This window comes from Antechinus flavipes, chromosome 4 (genome assembly GCF_016432865.1).
Source record: "Antechinus flavipes isolate AdamAnt ecotype Samford, QLD, Australia chromosome 4, AdamAnt_v2, whole genome shotgun sequence".
Taxonomy (NCBI): Eukaryota; Metazoa; Chordata; class Mammalia; order Dasyuromorphia; family Dasyuridae; genus Antechinus; species Antechinus flavipes.
The window spans coordinates 189684967-189712876 of record NC_067401.1 but is presented as its reverse complement, the minus strand read 5'-3'; the positions used below and the strand labels follow the sequence as shown (position 1 = coordinate 189712876).

Here is a 27910-nt window from a genome sequence, read left to right as displayed (position 1 = left end):
CACATGCAGGCATGCATAAAAGTGATTTTAGCATAATACACCTGTGAGTTTATATCGTATAGGGCAAAGAATTACTTAGTCTAGAAGTCATGGTATACTGGTACTCCCTCTCCTCCATCTTGTTTTCTTCATTTCTAAGATTCCTTCCAAGTCTTATTATAATTATATAATCAATTATTGTGAACTTCTGGGGAAAGAAAATTGAATATTCTATAAAGGTACGAACCAAGACTGAGACCTGATGTCCTCACCTTGCCGCTGCCCGCAGCTCCCCCTTCCCCTCCCCCCCTTCCTTCCCTTCTCCCCTGGAAGACTGATCTGCAGACTTGCAGAACTGATGCATGACAAAGGGATTTAGATGGCTGTGGGGGAAAGGGAGGTGAAAATGGCTGGGGAGGGGCCCCAGCTCCTTCCTTTGCTAGGATTCTTCCACCAACTCCTTTCCTCCTTCATACGTTCATCTTAAGACCTAGGGAAAGGAAAAAGTGAGGTGAATATGGCCCCAACTTTATAACTCCCCCAGTAACCTCCAGAGGCATCCTAATCTTCATTCTTAGAGTAACTAACACTTTGTTAAAAGAAGATTTAGGGATTGAGCCACACACCCTAGTAGTATGCATGAGTGTGTAATCAAAGGAGACAGCCAGATAAGTGAGTGAGTGTGTGTGTGTGTGTGTGTGTGTGTAAAAGAGGCTGCATAGCTAGGGAAATACCTGTCAGTATAAGAAACCTATATAAGTACTAAGAAACAAATGTAGATACAGAAATATGAAGACACTGACAGGAGACTGTTACCCTGTAGGCAAGATAAATTCCCACAGGTGGACCTGTAACACCAGACAGACATAGAAGAAGTACAAATACACAAGTACTGGGAGATTCATGGATTCCCAACACCCAGGAAGAAGCAGATACAAAACTCAAGCAAGATACAATACAACCCAGAATCTGACTGACAATACAATGTTTTAGTGGAAAAGAGGTCCTAAGTCAGCAAAATAGGAAATTCATTTTCTTTCTTTAAATAATAAACATTTTACTTGGAAATTTGAATTTTGAAGTTTATTGTTCTCAACTTGACACTTTGTAGTTCTCCTCCCACACATTTTTCTCTCTCCAGGCCCAAAACTCAGTCACACAAAAGTATAAATTGCCCGTAATAATTTAATAATGTGTGAGCTCTCTTTGGTGAGTTAATCTAGGTTTGTGCCAAAGGAATTACATTCTAAGTGTGGATTTTATCTAATGAAATATTTGGGGAGGGAGGGAAGTTACTTTCCAGTACTAAAAATCTCTATATTTCCTTTTGAGCTTCAGCAAAACTATCACCTTCAAAGTACATCAGGAACCTTTGGTGAAATTTCATAAAAGAGGAATCTGACATGCATAGATGAAGAAACCCTTGAGAGGTGAGGCATCCTGTACCGATGGTTCCAGAACTTCTTAATTATCTGGCCAGACCCAGAAGTGGAAAAACCAAACAAACCCAAATCAACTTGTCCCCTGAGTAAAAGAATCTAAAACTGATCTATCCAACAGCTAACTTGTCTCTTTAGAAAAGAAAAGGGGAAAAAAAAGGAAATTAAAGGAAGAAGGACTTTGGGTTCTGAAATGGAACAGTTTGGGGAAAAGGCCAAAAAGAACGTATAGGAGAGAACTTGGCCCTTTTGGATATCTGGGGGTGGGGAAGTGTGGGGAGAAAATCCCGAGAAGTGGGGGAGAGTTGGACAATTGTGTCGGAGTCCCTGAGGTAGATGCAGGGTATGGGGGTAGTTGAAGCTGGGGGGCAGGAAGCTGGCCCCAGGGGAGCCATCAGGGCTCATTGAAGGGCTGAGCACTTGTTTAGGGTTAGGGCTGTCGCCTCAGGGGATCAGGATTGTCCAGCCAAAACCATTGTCCTCCCTTCCCCCGCCTTCCCCAGTCAGCCCCTTTGAACCTGACTCCAGAGATTCCGCCCTCCCTCTTTCTGCCCGCCTCTCCTCTGCAGCCTGGGGCTGGATATCTGAACTGGGGAGGGAAAAGAAGGCGAAACTGGGGTGGGGTGTCAGACAGGAGTTTCCCTGAGGGGTTGAGCTGACTGGGACCTGACTTTGGCTGGGTACCTGAGCAGAATTGGGTGAGGATCTGAGCCCCACAGAAGCTTATGTTCTGTCCCTAAGTAGAGGATTGGGGGTGAGAGGGATGGAATGACATCTAGGGTACTGAAAGGTGACATTTGTTGGGAGAGCAGTCCCATGGCTAGTTGAGTATGTAGACCTTTAATCCACGAAGTAACTAATAAGATATCTACTTGGTTAGTGCCTGAGAGGTTGAGTCATGAAGGGAACATTTACTTGAATGAAGGATGCGATTAAGTGTGGCTTTTTGAGTACATCGTTGAAGAAACAACTATGTGGGGCGGGAAGGGGAGAGTGGACAAGATAAAATTCAGAGGAAGTATTGGATCGAGAAAAGAAAAACGAAGAAAATCTATTGCAGAAGACTAGTGAATAGTGTAGGAACGCAACAGAAGTGTTCAGGTTGACTTTAGGCGGAGTCTCGCTTCATGCCTCAGTTTCTCCCCCTCCCCCTACCTGGGGCGGGGGCAAGGGCGGGGCTAGAGGTCAAGGCCGGGGTGGGTGGGATTGTGGAGGGTGGGGTCGGTTTGTCCCCTTTGCTCTCAGTCCTTAAAACCCCGGGTCGGGGTGCCCTGCATCCGAATGGCCGGACACCTGGCTCCTGAATATTTCTCGCCACCCCCGGGCGGTGGCGGGGCTGGTGGGTCCGAGCCTACGTGGAATTGGTCGGCTTTTCAAGGCCCACTCAGTGGGGTTGGAACGGGGCCGGGTCCCGATGGGTGGGGAATGGCCCCATACCACCCTTTGTACGATATGTGGGGAGGGGGCGTCTACTGTGAACCTCAGCCCAATGTGGGAGTGATGGCTCAGCCTGCTCAGGAGATCGCAGTCCCCGACGGCGATGCAGGACCGGGGGTTGAGAGCCCTTCCGAGGGCAGCTCCCCAGAGTCCCGTACCACTGCTCGGGTCACCAAGATTGAGCCGGTGGAAAGTGGAGAAGAGGTGAGACTGGTGATGAGGAAAGGTAGGAACTTGGCCTTCTCGGTGAGGTCGAGGCCGGAGGCCAGAAACGAACTCTTCCATATCGAAAAGGAACTCCAGGCATGGACCTGGGGGTCCCGAAAAATACTAAGCCTAGGAAGTGGTAAGATAAAATTACATTAGATCTTTTTAGTAATTGGGACGAAAAGTCAGGGCTTGAAAATTTAGGCTAAGATGACTGAAACTAGAGGCGTGGAGGAAGGAAAAATGATACCGAGTTGCTGAAGGGAGCCTGATTGTGTAGTATTTGATTAGACAGTTTCTGCATTTTTCGGGTCCATTTTGATGTTCCCCTTTTAGTCTAGTTTGTACCTAGGTAATTGCATTTGGGTTCCTAGGAGGTGTACTACTCCTACTTCTCTTACATCTTTATCCCCTTTCCAGTCTCCTGCAGACCCTGAGACTGGGTTGGGTGGTGGTGTATCCCAGTTTGTGGCCCCAGGCTTAACCACCTTATCTGCTCAGATTGATAGAACACCCATTCTCCTGAGGTATTGTTCCCTGGAAATGGTGGGTGGGACTGTCTGGTATCTTATTTTGGGTGGAGAATCCAGATGTCTGAGAATGATGTGGATGCTAATTATGAGGGGAGTCTGTTACTAAACTCTTGAGGACTTTTGTTTCGTGGAAGTATAGATGGAGAACTGGCTCTGACACCATTATTGTTACTTTGCAAATTGCTTAACTTCTGGGTTTCGGTTTCCTTATCTGTAAAATGAGTGCTTTGAAATAAATTCTAAGCTTCACTTCCAATTCTTAAGATTTTATAAAATATGCCATACAAGCATTCATGAAATTACCGACTATGGGTTATATATCAAGTTGGGGGAGCTACAAATGTTGAACATTTATGAGATCTTACCGAGCTAGACATTGGAGATAAGAAAATAAAGCATCTGTCTTCAAACTTACAATCACATTCTCCATTGTAGGTGAGGCCTGGATGGATATGAAATGAAAGACATAAATATTAAGGGGAAATTCAGATAAAGTGCTATGAGAAAGTTTAAAGGGAACCGGAAATGCATAATACAGAAGGTATCACTTGATAGATCTAGTAGGAAGGGAAGGATGTCTTTTAAAATGGCCAAGGAGTTTGATTGAATTCATTTCAAATATAGGGACAGTGTGATTAAATACTTAGCAGGAAAGAATGAAGCTAGTATTCCAGTTTGGCTGGAATGTGGGGGTGGAGGGTGGGAGAAATGAGTTTGCTAGCTGAAGTCAGAGTGGGGGGTCCTAAAGTGCCAGGATAAGAAATGTATATTGTGTTGAATAGACATTAGGGGAATTTCTGAGGGCTTTGGAACAATGGAGAGTAACCTGATGAGAGCAGACTAGATTATTTTGACTGGAACTGTGTGAATGATGAACTGACTTCCAGATGAAGTCAGGGAAGAATGGAGATACCCATTTGGTGGGAAGGAGACTGGAGAGTAATACAAAGGACATAGGCCTTGTTCTTAAGGAACTTGCCATCTCGTTGGAGAGACTAAGGCTAGTCATTTAAAACAAATATAAAGAACAATGATTTAAATCTTTTAGGATTATTTTGTACATGCAAAGGATTTTGGAGAGAAGCAAGCTGGGGAGGGTTTTATGGTAGGGATTGAGCTAGACTTTACCAAGATTTGGATAGAGGGAAAGGGAAGGAGGAGGGTTGAGGCATACCTGCTGTGGAATAGGCTGAGCAAAAGTTGTCAAAGAGTTAAAGAGGGATGATATACTACTGGAGTTGGAAATGTGGTTAGAGAAATGGGGAAATATCTTAAAAATGCCTAGCCAAAGACTTGGTGTTAGCCATAGAAAACAGGTGAGGAGTATAAAGGGAGTAATGAAGAAAATGCTGTTTTAGGAAAATTAATCTGGCCTCAACATGCAGAATCGGTCGTAGTAGAATGAAGACTTGGAAGCAAGAAATCAGTTGTCATTTTATGTGTTATATATAATACGATATAGAATAATTATTGCAACTTGGCTGTTTCATTATGGCCCCTCTTTCTTAGGTCCAACTTTTTTGTCATTACACTTCTTCCTATCCTAGAGGACTAGGAAGGAGATCTCTTCCCCAGGATTGACACCCCACACAAACTTGTACCTAATTGCTAGCTATCTCACATGTTTCCCATTCCCTCTGGCATTTTCAATCTCCACCTTTCTACTGGCTTCTTCCTTTCTGCCTACAAAGTTATCAGATCTTGTCTGGTCTATAAACTGTTTAAAAAGTGATGTTTGGTTCTTAAATTTCTCCAAATGGGAATGAAGTGGAAGAAGTAAATTTATACATGTTTACTATTTACTTTACCACTCACCACTAATCCATTGCATGCTGGCCTTTTCACCCCCCAATAAGTTTTTTTCTGTTCATTCTATAGAAATAAGAATCTTCACATTAATCAGTAACACCAATAACCTCTTAATAAAGTTTATTTATTTTCTTGTGTCCTTAGTTCAGAATCTTAATATTTGTTGAATTGAATTCAACCTGTCAGCAAAGTGGCAGCAGTAGAGTGTCAGACCTGGAGTAAGGAAGATCAGATAATTTTTTGTATGATTCTGAGCAAGTGACTTGGCTGCCTCAGATAAATACAAAGTATTGTTCCACTCCCAGCTTTTCATTTGTCACCTGGCTAACTCAAAATCTATCTCCAGCCCTGTTCTTAGATCTCAATTTTGCTTTAATGTCTATTTGCTTATGGGATTTTTTTTTTTCAGTGTTCCCTCTACATGGTCAAATTGAGCCTATTCTTTTTTTCCTTTCTCCAACATAATTTTTAATATGACTTTTCAAGTTGTATTAATGGTATTGCCATCCCCTGAATTCCACTTTCCACATCCAGGCGCCCATTTGCTTTTGGGATCTTTTTATTTTTGCTACTAGGTCCCAAGTATAGGCCCTCTTTAGCTTTCATTTGGATTGTAAAAATAGGCTATTGCCTAATCTTCTCCTGTTCCCCCTCAAGTTATCTGGGTCTAACCTACCTTTCCTTCCAGCTCAATTGTTTGAACTTTTTTCTTTTGCCTGGAATTTTCTCCCCGATGTTGGCATGTTGAATGGATGGAGAAGAAGCAACCTGGTACAATAGAGGCAGCAGTACACTGCATTTGGAGTCAAAAGGGCCTGGCTTTAATCTAACCTGATATCAATTTTGTGAGAATCCCTCTCTGGGCCACTGAACCTTGTTTGTAAAATGAAGGGAGTCAGCCTCGATTCTTTTTAGAATTTCCAAGGTGTTCTGTTTTGGGTTATGATTATATCTCTATATTCCTGTACCTCAAGGAAGATGTTGTATATTGATTTTAAGTTTGTTAAATGAATGAATAGGAGTCAGTGACAGATTTGGCATTAATTCGGGTGCTTTTTACATAGGCATTTAATAAATGTTGAGTGAATGTGCATATAGGTGACTAAAGAAAGGGGGAAATTTGTTAAAGCTGTTTGTTCATAAGGAGTTGAGGTAAGAGATACTAGGGAGTTAATTTATTCACTTTCTGAGGTTAATGATATAGAAAGGAGAAGTAAATTTATCCCCATCAATTTCAGTTTTGGTATGAGTGCTATCTCCTATTTGTTTCTGTTTTCTGAAATTTCCTGTTCAAAATTCCACAGCAGGCTCAAGAAACCCCTTCACCAGAAGAACTGGAGCAGTTTGCCAAGGAGCTAAAGCGGAAAAGGATCACTCTGGGTTATACCCAGGCTGATGTGGGCATCACCTTGGGGGCTCTCTTTGGTGGGTCCTTTTCTATACATGTCACCCAGAGGACTCCTTTCTCTATTTATAACTAGGGATAGAACTTTTTGGATCTAAGTGGGGGGGAAGGGAGGAGCTAGATTCTGGGGGTCCTAAAGAAGGAAGAACAAGATTGTGGGCCACCTTTGAAGCTTAGAAGAAACTAAGAATTGGAAAGACAAGTCGGGGAAATGAGGATTTGGAGTCTAGAGTGAGAGCAGCAGTTGGAGGGTTGGATACCAGAGTCTGTGAAGGGAATAGGTCTACCCTGATCATAGTGCCCTTACAGTACCAATTCATCCTTCTCCAAACTCCAGGCAAGGTTTTTAGCCAGACCACCATCTGTCGCTTTGAGGCACTACAACTCAGCTTCAAGAACATGTGTAAGCTTCGACCTCTGCTACAGAGGTGGCTAGAAGCAGCTGATGACAATGACCACCTTCAGGAGGTAAGGGGTAGAACTATAAGGAAGGAGGAAGAGTGGGGATGAAATTGAAATAGGCCTGGAGAGTTGTAGATCATTTCTCTTTAAACTCATCAATAGTGCTTTTAAGGTTTTTACAAAGCTCCTTTGCTCATGAAACAACCTTGTAAAGTGGGTAATAGCATTATTATCCCCATTTTACAGACAAGAAAAATAATGGCTTGAAATTTGCTTATAGACACTCTAATGGTATTAACTAGAATGTGAACTTAGGTCTCCTGAATCCAAGTTTGTGTATCATATTTTCTACTGTACCCATGAACTTTTTTAGACTTAGTGTATGCTAGTTTCCAGTTTCTTTGTCTTTATTTTTTTCTACTATTCCATACCCCTATCACTACATATCTAATTTCAGTCTTTCATAAATTTGGACAATTTGTTTGTTAATAATAATTTATTTTTTACAATTATATGTAAAAACCAATTTTTAAACGTTCAATTTTACAACATTTTGAATTCGAAATTTATATAAATCCTTTTCTTCCTTCCCTCTTCCTAAAACAGTAAGCAATTTGATAGGTGTTATGTGCAGTTATAAAACTGGGTTAGGGTTATTAAAAGTAAAGGAAAACACAAATAAAGAGAAAATAGTATGCTTTGATTTGCATTCAGATTATGGATAACATTTTGCATCATGAGCCTTTAGAAATTTGGTTTTTGATCATTGTATTGCTGACAATAGCTAATCCATAGTTGATCATCACACAGTGTTGCTGTTACTATGTATAATATTCTTCTGCTCATTTTACTTTTCAGCAATTTTTCAGATTTTTCTGAAATTGGCCTATTCATTGTTTTATGCATAATAGTATAATTTTATTTTTTGATAAACCTTTGAGATTCGGCTTTCCTATCTGTAAAATGGGAATAAGACTTTTATCTTAATGTGAACTCCTATTACTGGTAATAAATGTTATTACTGCTTTTATTACCATGCTAGGAGTTTGCTTGTTCAGAACATTTGTTCCTTCTAGAAAAGAGAACCTAATTTATGTTTTTTTATTTTGTTGTTTTTCCATCCCTTCTTACCTCAGTTGTGTAAGACTGAGACAGTCCTTCAACAGGCCAGAAAGAGGAAGCGTACAAGCATTGAGAATGGAGTTCGGGGAAACTTAGAGACCATGTTTCTCCAGTGCCCCAAGCCCACACTTCAGCAGATCAGTAATATTGCTGAGGAGCTGGGCCTTGAGAAAGATGTGAGTGCTGCTAACCTTTCCATAAGATACCTACAGATACTTCATCCCCTTCTTAGTTCTGTTCTGCACTCTCCTTTATATTCTTTCTTCACTGACTATACCATCTCTTTTCCTCATTGACTTTCTGAATCTTTTTCACCTTGACCTCCCATTACTGCTAACCTATCATTTTTCTGCCACCCATCTTTTCTTTTTTTTTTTCTTGCTGAGGCAATTGGGATTAAGTGACTTGCCCAGAGTCACCACAGGTAGGAAGTGCTAAATGTCTGTGGTCAGATTTGAACTCAGATCCTCCTAACTTCAGGTCTGGTGCTCTATCTACTGCACAACCTAGCTGCCCCCACTGGTCATTTTTAATCTGTGGATTAAGCCTCTCAATCAAATTCCATTCCTTCCTATCTTTTGGTAGTTGGTAGCCCAAGGTAGCTCAAGCTAGAGGTGACAAACTGAGTCTACTAGGAATGTGAGAGAAAGGAGATCGAAATCTATGCCAAAGGGTCATCATATATCTATAGCAATTAGAAAAGAATCTTAGAGTTGAGCTAGACTGACTTCTTACCAAGGAAGAAAATGAGACACTAGAACAGTGAACTGACTTGTCCCAGCACACAATGGCAGAGCTAAAAACAAATCCAGTCTCCTAAAGTCTGGTCCAACAGTTTTATGGTAAAAACTATTAGTGTGCTTGAGGAGTGAGTGGGAATATTAAAATAGCAGGCAGGAAAGACTCCATAGTGAAAGTAGAGATTTTAAATTGGGCTCTTAAAAAGCCAGCAAGGTGGCTTAGTAGATAAAGGACTGGATTCAGTTAGACTAATGTTTATGAGTTCAAATATAGCCTCAGCCATTTGCTAATTGTCTCTGGAGAACTGTAACTTAATCCTGTTTGCCTCAGTTCCTCATCCGTAAAATGAGCTTGCCAAGAAAACCCAAATGGGGATCAGTAAAAATCAGACACAAAATGATAGCTAATTTCTTCTATGATCACTGACCTAGTTCTTTTTTAAGCCTACCCATTTTTCAAGATGCTCATTCTTTAAAAGAAGATATGAAGTGGGCTCACCTATAGGCCTAACCAATGTGTCCCTAAGGTATTTCATCTTAAGTTGACTTCAAAGTTGTCCTCTTTCCCACAAACATCCATCATTCCATAAATGTGTCTCTTATTCAATATATTCTTTCTCTCACTTACACTTATTCTCTTTTCCTATTTTTAGGTTGTCCGGGTTTGGTTCTGTAATCGGCGTCAAAAGGGCAAGCGGAGCAATGGCAACTCGCCACGAGAAGATTTTGAAGCAGCTGGCTCCTTCGCTGGGGGACCTATGCCTTTTCCCCTTGCTCCAGGCCCTCCATTCAGTCATCCCAGTTATGGGGGTCCTCATTTCACCACTCTCTATTCCCCAGCCCCCTTCACAGAGGGGGATGCATTTTCCTCTCTCCCTGTTAATACTCTTGGCTCAACCATGCATTCAAGCTAAAAGGCTAAGCCTGTCTTTGGGCAGAGGAGGTGAGAGAATAGAGATGAGGAATCCAACAAATTCTTCTAAAGTCTGGAAGTTAGTTGGTCGGTTGAGCTCTCTTATCTTTGGAGCATTTAGGAACAGGGAAGAATGGGATTAATATTTCAGAAATTATTAACAGATTTTTGAGGGGAATGGGTAAGGGAAAAGTTGTGAAAGTTTGCTTGTTTGTTAGTTCCACATCTCTTTCATCTCCCAACTCTTAAATAAAGCAATCTAAAGCAATCCTAATAGAATCAAAACACTTCAAACATTTAAAGACCTGTCTTGGGCCTCCCCTGTGTTTCCTCCAAATTAAACATTTCTAATCGCATCAACCATTTATTTACAGTATAGTGAGCATTTATATTGGACCGCAAGATCTTCAAAGAGCTTTTCTATTTGTTATCTTATTTGATCCCCACAACAATCCTATAAGGTAGTGCTGCTATTCTATATTACAGAGAAGAAACTAAGGCAAGAGAAATTAAATGACTTGCTCTAAGTGTCTTGAGGTAAAATTTTAAACTCTAGTCATAACAGTCACAATCCATACGTTAAACTGCTTGTGTCATATTACATGATCATCATGTACTTCATCATCGTAGTTATTGTACAATGGAGCAGCACAAACTGAACTGGGCTTGGATACTTAACTAGCTGTGTGACTTTTGCAAATCGCTTAACCTCTGCCTCAGTTTTTTCATCTGTAAAATGAAGGGTTGCAATGAGGATCAAGTGATCCTGTTTATCAATTGCTTAGTATAGTGTTAATGTACAGTTATTATTAAGATTGTATCAGCAGCTTTTTCTGCTGCTTTCATATAATTTGTTTATGGAGCTTTGTGGGTTGATAAAGATCCCCAGATCCACCTTCTTTTAAAGTGAGTTTTTCTTAATACAGATGTAGCATTTATTGAGTTCAAGTCACCGGGTTCAGAGTCTGAAGGTCAATCTCACTTTACTATAATCATTAAATTGCCAAGTCTTGTCAGTACTATTAAGAACTATTAAGATGCTGCACTATTAGAATAGGATTATTGGATTATGGATCTAGATCCAAAGGTACTTTTAGGCATCCAATATAACTCCAAATTTTTTACCAAACTAGCCTTCATACACAACTGTAGTTTCAAAGCTCAGCTGAAACTTCATATGAGAATTCATATCAGCTGCTTTAGGAAGGAATTGTTTGTTGACAATAGGTTAGACATTATTAAATGCCTTACAACAATCTCCTCTGAGCTATTTTGATTACATCATGTAATAAGAAAGATGCAAAAAGATTTATTAGGAAATCTTGACATACCAGGAGAGTGAAATCACTACACTGATGTTGAACATTCCAATCCCAGTCTTTATTATAGTAGAGAGAGAGTACTAAAGAAACAGAGACAGCTAAATTGGAAAGTATGGAGGAGACTTGTGCTTCTGGATTTGTGAGGGCATGGAAGAATGGAAGGTGGGGGGAGAGGAAAGGGAAATTTTATTCAATATCTACATCCCTATTCCAGCAACTTGTACATGAATGGAAGCATTATTACTGAAAGGAAAATAGGGATGAGTAGTCATTTGCAAGCAATAATGAGTATATTATATCTTTACCATTAAAAATGATACAGGAACACTGCATATTTTTTGATTACAAAAACATTTTGGTACAGTAGAACAAAACCTTTAAAACACTGCCTTATAAATCCCTTTTCAATAAGGGATCTCTCCACCATAGTTCAAAATTACTTCAAGATCTATAAAAGAATCCCCCCAACATAAAACTAGGAATAAAAGACATTTATGCTCAGCAAACATTTGCTACTGTTATGTAGAGTCAGCAAAAGTCTCAAATTGAAGGGGAATTCACTATGGATGTTCTTGCAGATGGTACTATTGGTATAAGACATTGTTAAATGGTGAAAATTTTTAATTAATGAAAGATTAATAATCATTCAAAAATTTGGTTCATTGACTACTCAGAAAAATCCAAGTGGCTAGCAAAAAATCATTTTATTTATATGGACCTTTGCAATGTAAGTAAAAAGGTATTTTTTTTAAAAAATTATGCAAGGCAATTACGGTTAAATGATTTGTTCAGAGTCATCAAGTGTCACTAAGTGTCTTAAGCTAACTTGGGTCTTTATTCACTGTACCCATCTACCTATCTCAACAGTTGATGTTTGTCAAAAGATTTGAATCCAGGTTTTTATGACTCCAAAAACAGCATTTTATCTGCTGTCCCAAAGGGCTTGCTAAAATCCAGGCATCATCATTTGCTGTTAATGATCTAGGACCTTGCTCAGGCTCACCGAGATAACGTGGACTTAGTCTAGCCCGGGCTTTGAACTTGGGTCCTTTAATTTCAAATCCAACATTTCTATATCATATTTTAGTGTTTATTAAGTGGATTCAACCATTTCTTCTGTCTTTCTCTAAATTCCAATTAGTTGTAAGTTTGGCAGAAAATTGTTTAATTGTCGATAAGTTTGAGATATTGGGAGAATATCCAAAAGGTATTCGAAATATAGGTGAGGGAGGTGGGGCAGGATTAGAGGGATTCATCCAGTCTTGTGTGGAAGTTTGGAGTAAATGAGTTCAGGCAGAAAGGGAAAACCTTATTGGATCTGGTAAATTCAGAATGGTGGGTGAGTGGTAATAGTGTACTTCAGAGAGGCCTTTACCTTACTCTGTTAAAAAGATTGAATTTTAGACTGTTCATATGCCTTGACCTACCATGTAAATAAATGAAAGATACCTGTGTATACATAATCCAAAGCCCATATTTGCCTCTGGCTATGAAACAGACTCATAAAAATAACTAAGGCCTTTTCATGCAATAAATAGCACAAGTCAGCAGAAAAGCACCAAGGAATTTACACCATCATGAATCGCCCAATAAATATTAAACACTTCCCCATAACTCAACAGGGATTTTTGACTGAAGCAATTGGAGTTAAGTTACTTGCCCAGCATCACACAGTAAAGTTAAGTGAGGTCATATTTGAACTTGGGGCCCTCCTGACTTCAGGGCTGGTACTCTATCCAATGTGCCACCTAGCTGTCCCACTCCACAGGCTTTTTGAGCAATGACATTTGGATTTTGTAAACGGGAATCCTTCATTTGCAAGGTAGGTCAAGGTACATGAACAATCCAAAAAACAAAATAAGTTCAGAAAACAGAGAAGTTAATTATTGATGCATACTTTTTTTGGTTATACATTTGGTTATAAACTTTTTAGTACACATTTCTTTGAGTCATGTTGAGAGAAAAAACCATGAGTAAAAAAGTGAACATCGTTTTAATGTTGATTTAACATTCAATCTCCATAGTTATATTTCTGGATGCGTATGGTGTTTTCTATCCAAAGTTTATTGAGATTGCCTTGGATCACTGAACTGCTGAGAACTAAGTCTTTCATAGCTGATTATGGCACAGTCTTGCTGTTTGTTACTCTGTACAATGTATTTCTGGTTCTGTTTGTTTTCCTCAGCATCAGTTTGTGTAAAGAACTTTCTAAAGTCAGCTTTTCCATCATTTTTTATAAATAATAATCTATTACTTTCATATTTCATAACTTATTTATCAATTCCCCTACTGGTGAGCATCTATCTATTCATTTTCCAATTCTTTGCCACCATAAAAGGAGCTGCTACAAACATTTTTGCACATGTGGGTCCTTTTTCCTCTATAAAATGCTTGGCATACAGACCCACTGGTGTGGCACTGCTGGGTCAAAGCATAACTTTTGAATAATCAAGAAAATCAGTAAAAATAAAAAGTAGCTGTGAACTATTGCTATGAAGAAAAATGCTTGTCATGGGCAAGTCAATACAAAGATTATGTTACTGAACATTGCATAAAGGTAAATTTTTTTTAAATTAAAGGTTTTTATTTACAAAGCATATACGTGAATAATTTTTCCAATACTGACCCTTGCAAAACCTATGTCAAATTTTCCCCTCCCCTAGCTAGCAGTCTGATACACTTTAAATATGTTGAAATACATATTAAATCCCATATGTGAATACATATTTATACAATTATCTTGCTGCACAAGAAAAATCAGATCAAGAAGGAAGAAAAACAGAAAGACAACAAAATGCAAGCAAACAACAAAGAATGAGAATACTATGTTCCACACTGTTCGAATGGTTCTCTCTGGGTGTAGATGGCTCTTTTCATCACTGAACAAATGGAAGTGGTTTGAATCATCCCAATGTTGAAAAGAGCCATGTCCATCAGAATTGGTTGTCATATAGCCAGTCTTCTTGTTGCCATGTATAATGATCTGATTCTGTTCATTTTACTTAGCATCAGTTCATGTACATCTCTTCAAGCCTCTCTGAAATCATCCTGCTGATGGTTTTTTACAGAACAATAGTATTCCATGGCATTCATATACTATAACTTATTCAGCCATTCTCCAACTGATGGGCATCCACTCAATTTCCAGTTTCTTGCCACTACAAAGAGGGCTGCCACAAACATTTTTGCACATGTCGGACTCTTTCCTTATTTTAAGATTTCTTTGGGATAAAATCCCAATGAAAACACTGCTAGATCAAAGGGTATGCAGTGTTTGATAGCTTTTTGAGCATAGTTCCAAACTGCTCTCCAGAATGTTTGGATCCAGACAGTTTTCCCACGTCCCCTCCAACATTCTTCATTATCTTTTCGTGTCATCTTAGCCAATCTGACAGGTCTGTAGTGATATCTCAGAGTTGTCTTAATTTGCATTTCTCTGATCAATAGTGATTTGGAGCACCTTTTCATGTGACTACATTTAATTTCAATTTCTTCATCTGAGAATTGTTCATATCCTTTGATCATTTATCAATTGGAGAATGGCTTGAACTATTATAAATTTGAGTCAATTCTCCAAATATTTTAGAAATGAGGCCTTTATCAGAACCTTTGGATCTAAAAATATTTTCCCAGTTTATTGCTTCCCTTCTAATCTTGTCTATATTAGTTTTGTTTGTACAAAAGCTTTTCAATTTGATATAATCAAAATTATCTATTTTGTGATCTATAATGATCTCTAGTTCTTCCACAAATCTGAGAGGCAAACTATCCTATGTTTTTCTAATTTGTTTATAACATCATTCTTTTTGTCTCGATCATGAACCCATTACAACCTTATCTTGGTATACGGTATTAGGTATGGGTCTATGCCTACTTTTTTGCCATACTAGTTTACAATTTTCCCAGCAGTTTTTGTCAAATAGTGAATTCTTATCCCAAAAGCTGGGGCCTTTGGGTTTGTCAAATACTAGGTTGCTATAGTCATGGACTATTTTGTTCTGTGAAGTTAATCTATTCCACTGATCAACTACTCTATTTCTTAGCCAATACCACATGGTTTTGATGATTGGTGCTTTATGATATAATTTTAGATCTGGTGCAGGTAGGCCACCTTCATTTGCTTTTTTCTTCATTAATTCCTTTGAAATTCTTGACCTTTTGTTTTTCCAGATGAATTTTGTTATTTTTTGTAGGTTAGTAAAATAGTTTCTTGGGAGTCTGATTGGTATAGCACTAAATAAATAGATTCACTAAGGGAGTATTGTCATATTTATTATATTAGTTTGACCGATCCATGAACACTTGATAATTTTCCAATTGCTTAGATCTGACTTTATTTGTGTGGAAAGTATTTTGTAGTTTTGCTTATAAAGTTCCTGATATACTATTATATACAGTTTATACTATTGACAGTTATTTTAAATGAAATTTATCTTTGTTATCTCTTACTGTTGGATTTTGTTAGTGATGTATAAGATGCTGATGATTTATATAAGTTTATTTTGTATACTGCAACTTTGCTGAAGTTGTGGATTGCTTCTAATAGTTTTTTAGTTGATTCTCTAAATATACCATCATATCTGCAAAGAGTGATAATTTGTTTTCCTCATTACCTACTCAAATTCTTTTAATCTCTTCTTCTTCTCTTATTGCCAAAGCTAGCATTTCTAATACAATATTGATGATGGTGATAGTAATCGGTGATAGTGGGCAATCTTGTTTAACCCCTGGTCTTACTGGGAATGATTCCATCTTATCCCCATTACATATGATGCTTGGTGATGGTTTTAAATAGATGCTACTGACTGTTTTAAGGAAAAGTCTATTTATTCCTATACTCTCTAATGTTTTTATTAGAAATGGGTGTTGGATTTTATCAAATGTTTTTTCTGCATCTATTGAGATAATCATATGGTTTTTGTTAATTTGGTTATTGATATAGTCAATTATGCTAATAATTTTCCTAATATTGAACTAGCCCTGCATTTCTGGCATAAATCCTACTTAGCCATAGTGTATTATTCTGGGGATGATTTTCTGTAATCTCTTTGCTAATATTTTGTTTAAGATTTTTGAATCAATATTAATTAGGGAGATTGGTCTATAATTTTCTTTCTCTGTCTTCATCCTACCTGGTTTAGGTATCAGTACCACGTCTGTGTCATAAAAGGAATTTGGTAGAAGTCCTTCATTCCCTATTTTTCATAAAGGTAATTTTTACTTAGAAATCTCAAATTTTCAAAGGCCATACTAAAATCTTTGCCAAGTAAATTCAAGTACATTCTAGATATTATGTAAGTTCTAGATATTTTGATCACTCTAAAGTCATTCACTAAGTATTTATTACACACTTACTGTGTGCTAGGTACTGTGTTAAGGGCTGAGGATATTGTAGTTTATCCTTCATTCTCAAAGAGAACTATGACATCAGGAAGGTGATGCCATGACATGCAGCTGAGTTGGATTTAATTGAGGGAGGGCAACTGGGGATACAAATACAAGCAAAAAGAGAGAAGGTGCCTTCCCTCAAGGAGCTTATATTCTCATGGAGAGAGAAGACATAAATGATAATTAAAAAGGGAAAGTACCCAATATTTGGGTTCAAATTTTGTCTCAGGCACAGGCTGGCTATGTGATCATGAATGAATCATTTATCTGAGGTGTCTCCCAGTAAGTTTTCAAAGACAGAATAATTCAATTAGAAGCAACTGGGGATATTTAGCCTTAAATGAGATTGTTCTCAAGAATACAAAAGGGCTGCCATGTGGAAAAGGGATAAAATCGGGTCTGTTTAGTCCCAAGAAGAATCTGGAGCAATGGAAAGTGGAAGCTGCCATGGGTCAGATGTAGGCTTAATGTCAGGAAAAATTCCTTACGTAATATCCAAAGGCAGAATGGGCTGCTTCCATAAAAAGACAGAGCGGGGATGTCCTTTGTCCAAAATGTTATAATGATGATTCCTTAATTGTTCGGTTATTGGTTGTGTCTGACTTTGACCCCACAGACCAAAGCACACCAAGCACACTATTGTTTACTATCTCCAGAAGTCTGTCCAAGTTTATGTTCCTTGACATTCATCTCATTCTCTGCTGTCCCTTTGTCTTTTTCCCTTCGATCTCTCCTAATATTAGGGTCTTTTTCTATGAGTCCTTTCTTATTATTATTAGCTTCAGCTTCAGTATTTGACCTTCTATTTTGACCTAATCCAGAACAGTCTGAATTAATTTCTTTAAAAGTATTAACTGATTAAATCTCCTTGACATGCAAGAAACTCCTAAAATCTTCTCTAGAACCACAATTTGAAAGCACTGATTCTGTGGGATTCAGCTTACCTTATAGTTCAACTCTCACTGCTTCTGGAAAAACCATCGCTTTGACTAGACAAAATTTGCCATAACTTTCTTTCCAAGAAACAAGCATCTTTAAATTTTATGACTGCAGTAATCACCCCTATGATTTTTGAGCCCAAGAATGTAAAATTAGACACTGTTTCCATTTCTTCTCCCTTGACTTATCAGGAAGTAATGGGACCAGTTGCCAAGATCTTAGGTATTTAAGTTTCAAGCCAATTATAATACCCTCCTCTTTCTCTTGCATGAAGAGGTTTCTTAATTTTTTTTTTCGTTTTTTTTTTTTTGCCATCAGAATGGTTTCATCTATCAACTGTGATAGTCTTGCTTGGCTCTTCTCAACAATGTGTAATTCAAGGCAATTCCAATAGATTTGTGATGGAAAGTGCCATCTACATCCAGAGAGAGAACTATGAAGACTGATTGTGGATGTGGAAGGGGGATTAGACTTGTTCTGCTAGGAACAGTGAGTGGGAAGTCACAGAGAAGCAGCTTTCTATTTTATATGAAGAAAAACTTCCTAATAATCAAAGCTATATAGAAACTAGATGAGTTGACTTAAAGAGTAATGAATTTCCTATCCATGAACACTTTTTCTTACAGAAGCTAGATGACTACTTGTGAGATTCTGAGAAATATATGGTTCACAAGGGAGAGTGGGGGAAATTGTAAGAATGGTTCACAACATCCTTTCCCTCTTCTGGAAAACCAACTTAGATGCTCCCATTGCTGATCAAGAGGGAGTCAGAATTCTGGAGTTGGAGAAGACCTTAGGCAAAGCATAGTATTTACACCTTTTTGTTGTTATTGTTTGTTTGCATGTTTTTTTTCCTTTGTTTTTTCCTCCTTTGATTTTTCCTGTGCATGATGAATATGGAAATATGTTTAGAATAATTGCACATGTTTAACCTATACTGGATTGTTTGCTGTCTTGGGGGGGAAAGGGGAGAGGAAGAAAAGAGAAAAATTTGGAACACAAAGTTTTTCAAAGGTGTTTTTTTTTTTTTTTTTTTTTTTAAATTGAGGCAATTGGAGTAAGTTACTTACCTAGGGTCATACAGCTAGGAAGTATTGTGTCTGAGACTACATTTGAACTGAAGTCCTGCTAACTTCAGAACTGGTACTCTATCCACTGCGCTATGTAGCTGCCCCCAAAAGGTGAATGTTGAAAACTATCTTTACAAGTATTTGGAAACATAAAATACTATTACAAGAAAAAAAAAGAGAATGGTATCATCTGCATATTTGAGATTGTTTATATTTGATTCATCCAGCCTGTTATTTCATATGATGTACTCTGCATGAAAGTTAAATAAGATGACAACCTACATCTTTATCATATAACTTTCATAATCTTGAATCAATAAGTTTTTTCATGTTCAGTTCTATGAAGACCTTCAACATCGAAAAAAAACCCACAAAAGATGTCATAGGGGATTGGAATACTAAAGTAGGAAATCAAAAGATAATTAGAATAAAAGGCAATTTTGGCCTTGGAGTACAAAATGAAGTAGGACAGAAACTAAGAGAGTTTTGTCAAGATAACTCCATGGTCATACATAGCAAATATTCCTTTTCAATAACTCAAAAGGCTATTCTATATACGGACATCTCCAACAAGGAGAGGTAAGGTTTTATTAAAGGAGTAACGCAAAGAAATGGAAGAAAACAATAGAATGGGAAAGACAAGAGATCTCTTTTAAAAAAATTAGCGCTATCAAGGAGGTGTTTCATACAAAAATGGTAGGGATTTAACCTAAGTAGAAGAGACTAAGATGAGGTGGCAAGAATATATAGAACCACCATGATGGTGGTTATTGATTTAGAGCCACACAAATTATGTTAATTTCATATGCCAGCAAGAATATGCTTACAATTCTGCAATATAGGCTTCAGCAATGTGATCTACTTCTGCTTCACTGATTACACTAAAAGCTTTTGACTGTAGATTACAACAAAATGTGGTGAAATCTTCAAAGTCTCCTGAGGGACCTATATGCAAGATGGGGTAGTGAACTGACTATGGGATGAGAGAAAGATTTTAAGCTTGAGAGAATAGAAAAATCTCTTCCTGTTACTCAATACCTTCTCTACTTCCTGATTGAAGGATGGAATACTAAATTCCTTCCAAAACTTTCCTATATAGAAGGCTCAGATCTGAACTTTTCAGCTAATAATCCAGCAGTTGCTATGCTTGGTTTTGATTCCAAGAAATATGTCTCACCCAGTCTAAGTGGGGTCACCAGAATTCTCAGCCCCATGCTTGGCTGGCTGACTCAGTTCTTGACACTCAAAAGTTTCTCAGCTCTCTTGGTTGCCTCTTCTCTCTGACTGGAAGATTGTAGGGTAGAGCAATAAACTTCTCCCAAAGTCTTCCTTTATAGAAGACTCAAATTTAGGCTTTAAGGTAACTCTTCACTCTCATTTTCCATCGTCATCCTTGCTCAATTTGGACTCGATCCTATCTCCCTTTGGCTCTCCTTTTTTAGCTTCCTTTTATGTGTTGTCTTCCTCATTTGAGTGAGGATGGCAAGGACTGCCTTTTTTTTTCTTATTTGAATCCTCTATACTTAGTACAATGCCTGGCCCATAGTAGATGATTAATAAATATTGACTGAATTGAATTGGTTGCCCCTTCCAAAGAAATAGGGAAATTTGGAAGAGAATTGAGTTTTAAAAGAGAGATAAATACTGTTTTAGATGTGTTGGATTTGAGATATTTCTAGGATATTGCTAACTTTTGAAGATCGTTTCAAATAAATGATGAGGTTGGAAGCCAAATTTTTTCATTTCAATATTTTATTTTTTCAATTACAGGTAGAGATAGTTTTCAACATTAATTTTTCTAAGATTTTGAGTTCCAAGTATTTCCCCCGCCTCTTTTTTTCCTTTCTCCACAAAACAAGCAATCTGATATAGATTATACATGTACAATCATTTTAAACACATTTCCATAATAGTCATGTTGGGAAAGAAAAATCAAAATGGAAAAAAAACCACAAGAAAAAAATAAAGCAAAAAAAAAAGATGAAAATAACACTTTGATCTGCACTCAGTCTTCATAGTCTCCACCTCTTTGGATGCGGATGGTATTTTCCATTTAGAAGTTTATTGGGATTGTTTTGGATGACTATTGCTGAAAAAAGCTAAGATTGTCACAGGTGATCATCATACAATCTTGTTATTATATACAATATTTTCCTGGTTCTGCTCATTTACTCAGCATCAATTCAGGTACGTTTTTCCAGGCTTTTTTTTTTTGAAATGAGACTGCTCATCATTTCTTATAGAAAAATAGTATTTCATTACCTTCATATATTATAATTTACTCAGTCATTTCCCAATTGATGGGCTGAATAGATATTCAATTTCCAATTCCTTGCTGCCACAAAAAGCTACTATAAATATTTTTGAACATGTAGATCTTTTTTCTTCTTTTAATAGAAGCCAAATTTCAAAGGATTGAGAAGTGAAAGAAAATGGAAGAAATGAATATGTAAGACTTACCTCAGCCCAATGCTTTGCCCTATCTAAGCAAATTCTACATATGGCATTGCCTCAGTTCCAAAGCTTATGAAAAAAAGACATACAATTAGACTTTCAGTGCCCTTCTTTAGATGTTCCCTATCTACTTAATGATATAGAATTTTACCAGTAATTGAAGTCAAGGCACTGGTCTACAATTTATAGACCGCTTTCTTAAAAATGGAGACACTTATTGTCAAAGGAATAATTTTTTAGCTTTGAAGAGAACTGAACATGCCTGTAGTCAGATGGGAAAAGACCAATGGAGAGAAAGAGAGAAAATGAGAATGAATGCTATGGCTATAGAAAGATATTGTCGGACAGGGAATCTGGGATCATGGACTATTTTAGAAAATGAAGCCTTTATCAGAAACACTAGCTGTAAATTTTTTTTTTTTCCATTTCTTGCTTCCCTTCTAATCTTGGTTGCATTGGTTTTGTTTGTGCCAACAATATAATTTAATATAATCAAAATGATCGATTTTGCATTTCATAATAATCTGTAGTTCTTTGGTCACAAATCCCTCCCTTCTCCACAGATCTAAGTAGACTATCCCTTGATCTCCTAATTTGCTTATGGTATCATCCTTTATGTCTAAATAAAGAACCCATTTTGACCTTATCTTGGTATTGGGTTTAGATGCTGACCAATGCCTACTTTCTACCATACTATTTTCCAGTTTTTCCAGAGATTTTTGTCAAATAATGAGTTTTTATCCCAGAACTGGAGTCTCTGGGTTTGTCAAACACTAGTATTGTCATCAACTATTGTGTCTTTTGACTTATTTCACTGATCCACTACTCTATTTCTTAGCCAGGAAATGGTCTTATTTTTGAAAGCAAAATGAAGAAAGATTCTTAGTTGATGGGGTGATATGGAGGACTGATGAAAGTTTTCAATCACTGTGGGAAGTGGGATCATCACTTTAATAAGGGAGGTATAAAAGTACTGTCTTGCCATAGTAAGGGCCCTATTGAAATTATATAAATTTGTAGTAGGTCCAGCAAAAATGTTTTTGCATTTTCTTCAGCAGCATATGAAGTAAATAAAGCAGTGGGTGGAAGTAATCCAAGACTGGATTGGCTTTCCTTTCTACTTGAATTTGGCCTTCTTTTACTTTGAAATCTATTTCATTGATCTCCTCAAGTTGGGATTAGAGGCTATCCAGATCTCTCCCCAGAGCCAAGTTTAAGTCAATTTACACAGGGACAAATCAGTAACTGGTTCTTTATTTGGAAATAAATAGGAAGGGAAAAGAGTAGATCAGAAAAGAACAAAGGATTGGAGAATTGGACATAATGGCTAATGGAATTTTGAGGCAGGCTGTTATGCTGGAGGCAACATGATCAGGGTCAGATTGGACTTTTTTCCTTTGCCCTCTCACATCCAAGTCTGAAGTTTTCCAGATTATCCCAGCAAAGCACTATAAAATGGCCTTCTGAAATCTTTCTTATACATTTCTAGAGTTCCTGAAGCCATTCATCTGACATGGTCTTGACTTCTATATAACTGGATAATTTTCTGGTTCCAGCATACAGTACCCTAGGGCAACAGGACCCTGGAATCAGTTTCATATTTAGCAACTAAACTCTCCTGGAAACAAAAGCCACAGCCAAAAGGCCCTTTTTTCCATGTTACTTTAGGGACTTATAAAAACTAAGGTTAGTATCCATGGCAATAGGCAATTCTTTCCTGAAAGGTTTTCCTCCTAGGGAGGAAAGTAGAGAGTATTCTTTCAGAAACTCTTTCATTTCATCCCTACCATATCCAGTCCCTGGATTTTGAGTCGCAAGGAGTGGCAGCAAGTTGCCATGATTTTTCTTAACCAATTTCCATCACCTTAAGTTTGGCAACTAGAACAACGGTAATCAGCCTCTTGGGCAGCTTGATAGCTGCAACCTGCACAGGCTATGTGGAACCATGCATCACAACCATCACATTGGACCCAGGCCACTGTCTCTTCCTGCGGTGGTTGGCAGCTGGGGGCTGCACAGGGCTCCCCTCCCCCAATTGGAGGGGGAGCTTCAATCCTAGATGATAGGTACTTCCGGGGACGGCCACGTCGATTTCTGAAAGGAGGTTTGGTGGAAAAACACAAAAAGTCCTGAACAAGAGAAGATAGAAATATACTCCTATTCTTAAGGATGAGTTTAGGCTGCAATCTGAATTGGTAAGGCAGACTTAGTACTTAGAAAATATTTGAAGGACTTTCCCCCCATTTCTGAGTTAGGAGAGTGTGATACACTAGAGTTCAAAAGGTCTGGGTTCATATTCTGATGGTGATACTTAAGAGTTGTATGACCAAGGACAAATCATTATGTCATAGACTTTTGAGCTTGTAAAGGTTACCTAACTTCAAATTCTCTCATTCTTCATAGGAGGAAAATGATGCCCACAGAAGTTGTGATTTGCCCAGAGACAGCAAGTGACAATGATAGGATTTGAACACAGGTTGTCTAAAGTCCAAAGTCAATGCTCTTTCCACTGTCTCCCTATGAAAAAGGCCATGTATGTATACATATAGAATCAAATTTAACCTGAGGTTTAGTTTCTCATCTGTAAAATATGGATAATATCACCTCTCTAGTGACAACCTCACAGTGATCCCATAGTGCAGGGATCCTCAAACTTTTCAAATAGGAGGCCAGTTCACTGTCCCTCAGACTGTTGGAGGGCCAGACTATAGTAAAAATGAAAACTTTGTTTTGTGGGTCTTTAAATAAAGAAACTTCATAGCCCTGGGTGAGGGGGATAAACGTCCTCAGCTGCCGCATCTGGCCCATGAGCCGTAGTTTGAGGACCCCTGCCATAGTCCCTACCAAGCTCCTGCTTCTTCTTTTGTCTTTATCTTTTAAGACAGAAGATATCAGATAATTTGCAGAATCAAAGGGTGAATACTTATCTGAGCTGGAGATTTTCCAAAGCATTCTCTCCCCTTCCTCTCTTGGGAGGCAGAGCTCCCTATAGCTTAGGTCCTCTCAGAGCAAAGGTGTGTGTGTGTGTGTGTGTGTGTGTGTGTGTGTGTGTGTGTGTGAAGAGGAAGAGGTAGGGGTGACATAATAGCAGGTTTCAGAGAACAAAGATATTGGTGAGGATGGGGACAGCCCTAAATTTCCTATGTCTCTTTGAAGTCACCTCACTTACCCACTGGGAGTGACTGTAGTCTTCATTCCTCGAAGCTTCTTCTTGGTTTCAGCCTGAATTCTGGGAGGGCTTTCCTTAGTTCCTCTCTCATCCTCTAGCTCAGCCAGCACCTTGTGTGCTGACTTCCGACGATTCCGAGGGGCTGGAAGTGGGGTGGGAAGGGTAGCTCCTGACTCCCTAAGAGTCACAGGAAAGGTCAGGCTCTGTCTTCCACCCCTGTTCCTGGAGAATGTAAGAGGCTGAAGCTGGAGTTTGCTAAGGCTGCCAATAGAGCTGAGGATCAGGGTAGCCTTGGGAGAAGGTGAGAAGGTATTGAGGGGACGCTGTGGGGCCCCCTGAGGGGGCAGCATCGGCCAAAAACCACCTCCACCTCCTGATTCCCCCCCAGCTCTGGGGATAGTGAAAGCAGCAAAGTCTTGGGGTCGGACACGGACAAGTTGGAACATGAAGTAGAACTCAGGAGGGCTGGCCCCCACAGGCCCCTTAGGGCCAAAAGTTAGACAGTCACTGTCACTCAGTTCCAGTTGGTGACCTCTAGGAAGCCTGATATTGCTGACTAAGGTACCTGTAAGAAGGAGAAAGTGGGGAAGGGGGAGGGAGAAGAAACATTCAAAGAAGAAAAGGCAGAGAAAGAGAAGGCAAGACAAAGATCAGTCCAAAAGTCATGGAGAATAGCCAGATTTCCTAAGGTGATATCAAGAGGGTTAAGAAACTGGTTAACATCTTCTCTCCCATGGTACTGTTTTGTAAACTGTTAATGCTAAAAGTGACTATCATTCATTTAGTGCACAACACAAGCGGGAATTTGAATCTGGATCTTGACTCTATCAAGGAATGAGTTCACAGGTCTATGGGATTAGCTTTTCCCTAGTTTCCTATACTTTCTGGATCCTGATGAACTGGAAGAATTGGCTTCCCCAATTATCTCTATTTACTCCTCTTGGAGGTAGGTTCTTAACAGCTGGCACAGAATGGAAGTAGTTAGAATCCTTCCCTTATTTTTTTTCAAATCACATTCTGTAAAAACTTAGTCTTTGTTAACAAAAGAAGTTAGGGGCTCATAAAGACCCCAGGACTACTCTGAGGAAGTATCTGTTTTTTGGGGGTCAAGAAGAATATTTCCTGAAATCTATGGGCAGTTAGGTATTTTAGTGGTCCTGAAGTCAGGAAAACCTGAGTTCAAATCCATCCTCAGACACTTACTGTGTCACCCTGAACAAATTACTTAACCTCTCTTTGCCTAAATTCACCAGATAAAGAAGCGAACACTCTAAGGGCCAAGAAAACCCCATGGACAAAAAGTCCATGGGTCACCTAGAGTCAGACAGAGTTGAATGGCTGAATGGTCTGGCCAAAATAAAGAAAAATATTAAAGTTTTGGGAACTTGAACTACTGATGAGCAGCTAGAGGGAGTAATGTCCACCTTAGAGAGGTCATCTTAAAAAGTCCCTGTATTTATTTAATTTCACTGCCAACTCCTTGAAAATCTGTATTTCATGTACACCCCTTTTTTTCTTACTCTACAATAAAAATCTTTATCTTGTATCCAGTGCCCTTTTCTGCTTTCCAAGTTGAGAGAGCTTGTTATTGCTAATCTGCTAAAGCAGAAGCAGTATGTATATAGAATCTGAAGAGTGAGCTCTTCTTTCCCTTTGACTTTATTATATGACTTTGAGGGCAAAGCATAAATAGGGGAATAACCATATCATTACCTAGTAAGCCTTCCCCATAACAAAGGTAATATATTATATACTTCACAGGATTGCAGAAAGGAGAATGACAAATCTTAACATTAATTAACTTAACCTGAAACTTAGGAAAACATAAAATGAGGATAATACCTGCTTGTACTTCCCATCTCACATAATTGTTCTAAAGATTAAATAACATAGGATAAATGAAATAATTTTGTAAAAACAAATTATAAATAAGGAAGTAATTATTTTATTAATAATCTGTGAGTAATTCATTTGTGGAACTAATCTACTCTGATAGGCTTTCATCCTTTTCAGGTAGGCCTCACACAGCACATCATATATAACACATTACTCCAACAGATAGCAGGTAACTTTTGGAGACAAAGTCTTTTGGTTTTTGTCGCCTAAATCAAAGGAAGAGGAATTCTAAAGGCAACGACAAATAGGAGAGGTTCTATTTTTAGTCAGGTCAAGGTCCTGTGGTACTTCTCAAATCATATCACACCTATTAAAATAAATTCTGTGTAAAAACAGGGCCAGCATGTCCAGGTTCACCATAGCTATTGCAGTCCTCCAGGCTGACTCTCCAATGTTCACCTTGGCCTTCAGCATGCAAATTAGCATTAATGGGGGAGATGAAGACAGGCTCATACTGGGGCCAAAGTGCCACATCACACAGAGTCCTGAGGTCCAAGTGGTAGGTACAGCCAGCCCCAGTTGAGAGACAAAAAGTATAGAGGTCTCTATCCTTCCCAACCCCTATATAATGCAATTGGAAGCAGGGCAACATGGAGGGAGGGCTTTCCCCTACAACTTTCTACAAAAATCAGGGAATACAGAGCTCTTTCTGCCCTTTGGCACTTAAAAATTGAGAGACATTCCATGGAAACTAGAAGTATAATTCTTGCACAATTTAAATCTAGAGATGCATTCTCAGCACAGTATAAATTTAGAAGACACTTAGCTAGTTTAGAGAAATATGCAAACCGAGGGGGACAATTGCTTAGCCTTGAAAGAAAGAAAAAAAAAATCAAGGAGTCATCCCCTGTGCAATGCAAGCAAAACTAGGGAATGTACCTCATGCTAAATTCAGGATGGGCTCATAACCTGTACAACTACTACAAAGAGTATACTCAGCTAGTGCAATGCAACATAAGAGGGTAGTTAGCTGAGGACGTAATGGGGTCAGTTTCCAGCACCATTCAATATTAACTTCGTCACTGAAAGATATAGGTATAAAGAAAGGATTCTGTAGGTCTCCACCCTCAGTTTCCCTCCAGTCTATGGGGTAATTACAGTACAATGAACTATTATTCACTCTTGTTTTGCAGCTGCTGAATAATCCTGGGAACAAATATAATTTAAAGAACACAGTCCTAGGTGGATTCTGGCCAAATCCACTAAGGACCCATTATCCGGGAACTAGCCACTCCAGGAGTAAATTTTCATTCTCCACAGACTCTGGCAGAACTGGCCCCACTTCTGGATTCACTCAAGAAAGTGAAGTCAGTATTGCTGGCATTTAGCCACTTTGGTTCTCTGGGCTATGTAAGTCATGATAGATCAATATTTAAATTGGACTCTCAGCCATGGAGAGGACGCTCTGTCTGGGGCCCTCTCGGTAGGGACTTAGTAGGCTGTAATCTGGGATTCTCTAGACAGAGATCTGCAAAATTGGTGTTTCCCCAACGGTGATGTGTTTTTTCTCTCCTCCTGTAGTCTATGTATCTCTTTGTATTGTACTAGTTATATTAATCATAGGATGCATTATGTGCTTTTGTTGTAAGAAATGCACTGTCAAATCTTATTTTCCTTTTTTATAATTCATTGTTATTATTTATTGATATCAAACATTTTCATACAACCTGGTATTTTAGGTCTTCT

The 27910-nt window shown here is 38.5% G+C and overlaps 2 protein-coding genes across 2 annotated transcripts; one reads left to right on the top strand and one right to left on the bottom strand.

The window, feature by feature from the left end:
* Nucleotides 1–1076: 1076 nt before the first annotated feature.
* POU5F1 (POU class 5 homeobox 1) lies at nucleotides 1077–10288 on the top strand. Its single transcript, XM_051996193.1, has 5 exons — nucleotides 1077–3059; nucleotides 6709–6829; nucleotides 7147–7277; nucleotides 8348–8509; nucleotides 9727–10288. The coding sequence occupies exons 1-5, from the start codon at nucleotides 2700–2702 to the stop codon at nucleotides 9985–9987; spliced, it is 1035 nt and encodes a 344-aa protein (XP_051852153.1). The 5' UTR covers nucleotides 1077–2699; the 3' UTR covers nucleotides 9988–10288.
* A 12107-nt stretch (nucleotides 10289–22395) lies between these two features.
* On the bottom strand, nucleotides 22396–27045 carry TCF19 (transcription factor 19). The gene is made up of 3 exons (XM_051996192.1): nucleotides 26582–27045; nucleotides 24329–24893; nucleotides 22396–23253 (listed from the first exon to the last, which is right to left on the bottom strand). Exons 1-3 carry the CDS (start codon nucleotides 26814–26816, stop codon nucleotides 23025–23027), a joined length of 1029 nt encoding a protein of 342 aa, XP_051852152.1. The 5' UTR covers nucleotides 26817–27045; the 3' UTR covers nucleotides 22396–23024.
* Between the last annotated feature and the right edge of the window lie 865 nt (nucleotides 27046–27910).

Bases quoted from the DNA above. Each gene is read 5' to 3' on its own strand.
- POU5F1 (XM_051996193.1), top strand. From the start codon at position 2,700: ATGGCCGGACACCTGGCTCCTGAATATTTCTCGCCACCCCCGGGCGGT. The intron at 3,060-6,708 runs GTGAGACTGGTG...AAAATTCCACAG, and splicing joins CGGTGGAAAGTGGAGAAGAG to CAGGCTCAAGAAACCCCTTC. The intron at 7,278-8,347 runs GTAAGGGGTAGA...TTCTTACCTCAG, and splicing joins ACAATGACCACCTTCAGGAG to TTGTGTAAGACTGAGACAGT.
- TCF19 (XM_051996192.1), bottom strand. From the start codon at position 26,816: ATGTTGCCCTGCTTCCAATTGCATTATATAGGGGTTGGGAAGGATAGA. The intron at 24,894-26,581 runs GTGAACCTGGAC...TCCTTCTTACAG, and splicing joins GGAGGACTGCAATAGCTATG to GTACCTTAGTCAGCAATATC. The intron at 23,254-24,328 runs GTAAGTGAGGTG...ACCTCCTTTCAG, and splicing joins ACTACAGTCACTCCCAGTGG to AAATCGACGTGGCCGTCCCC.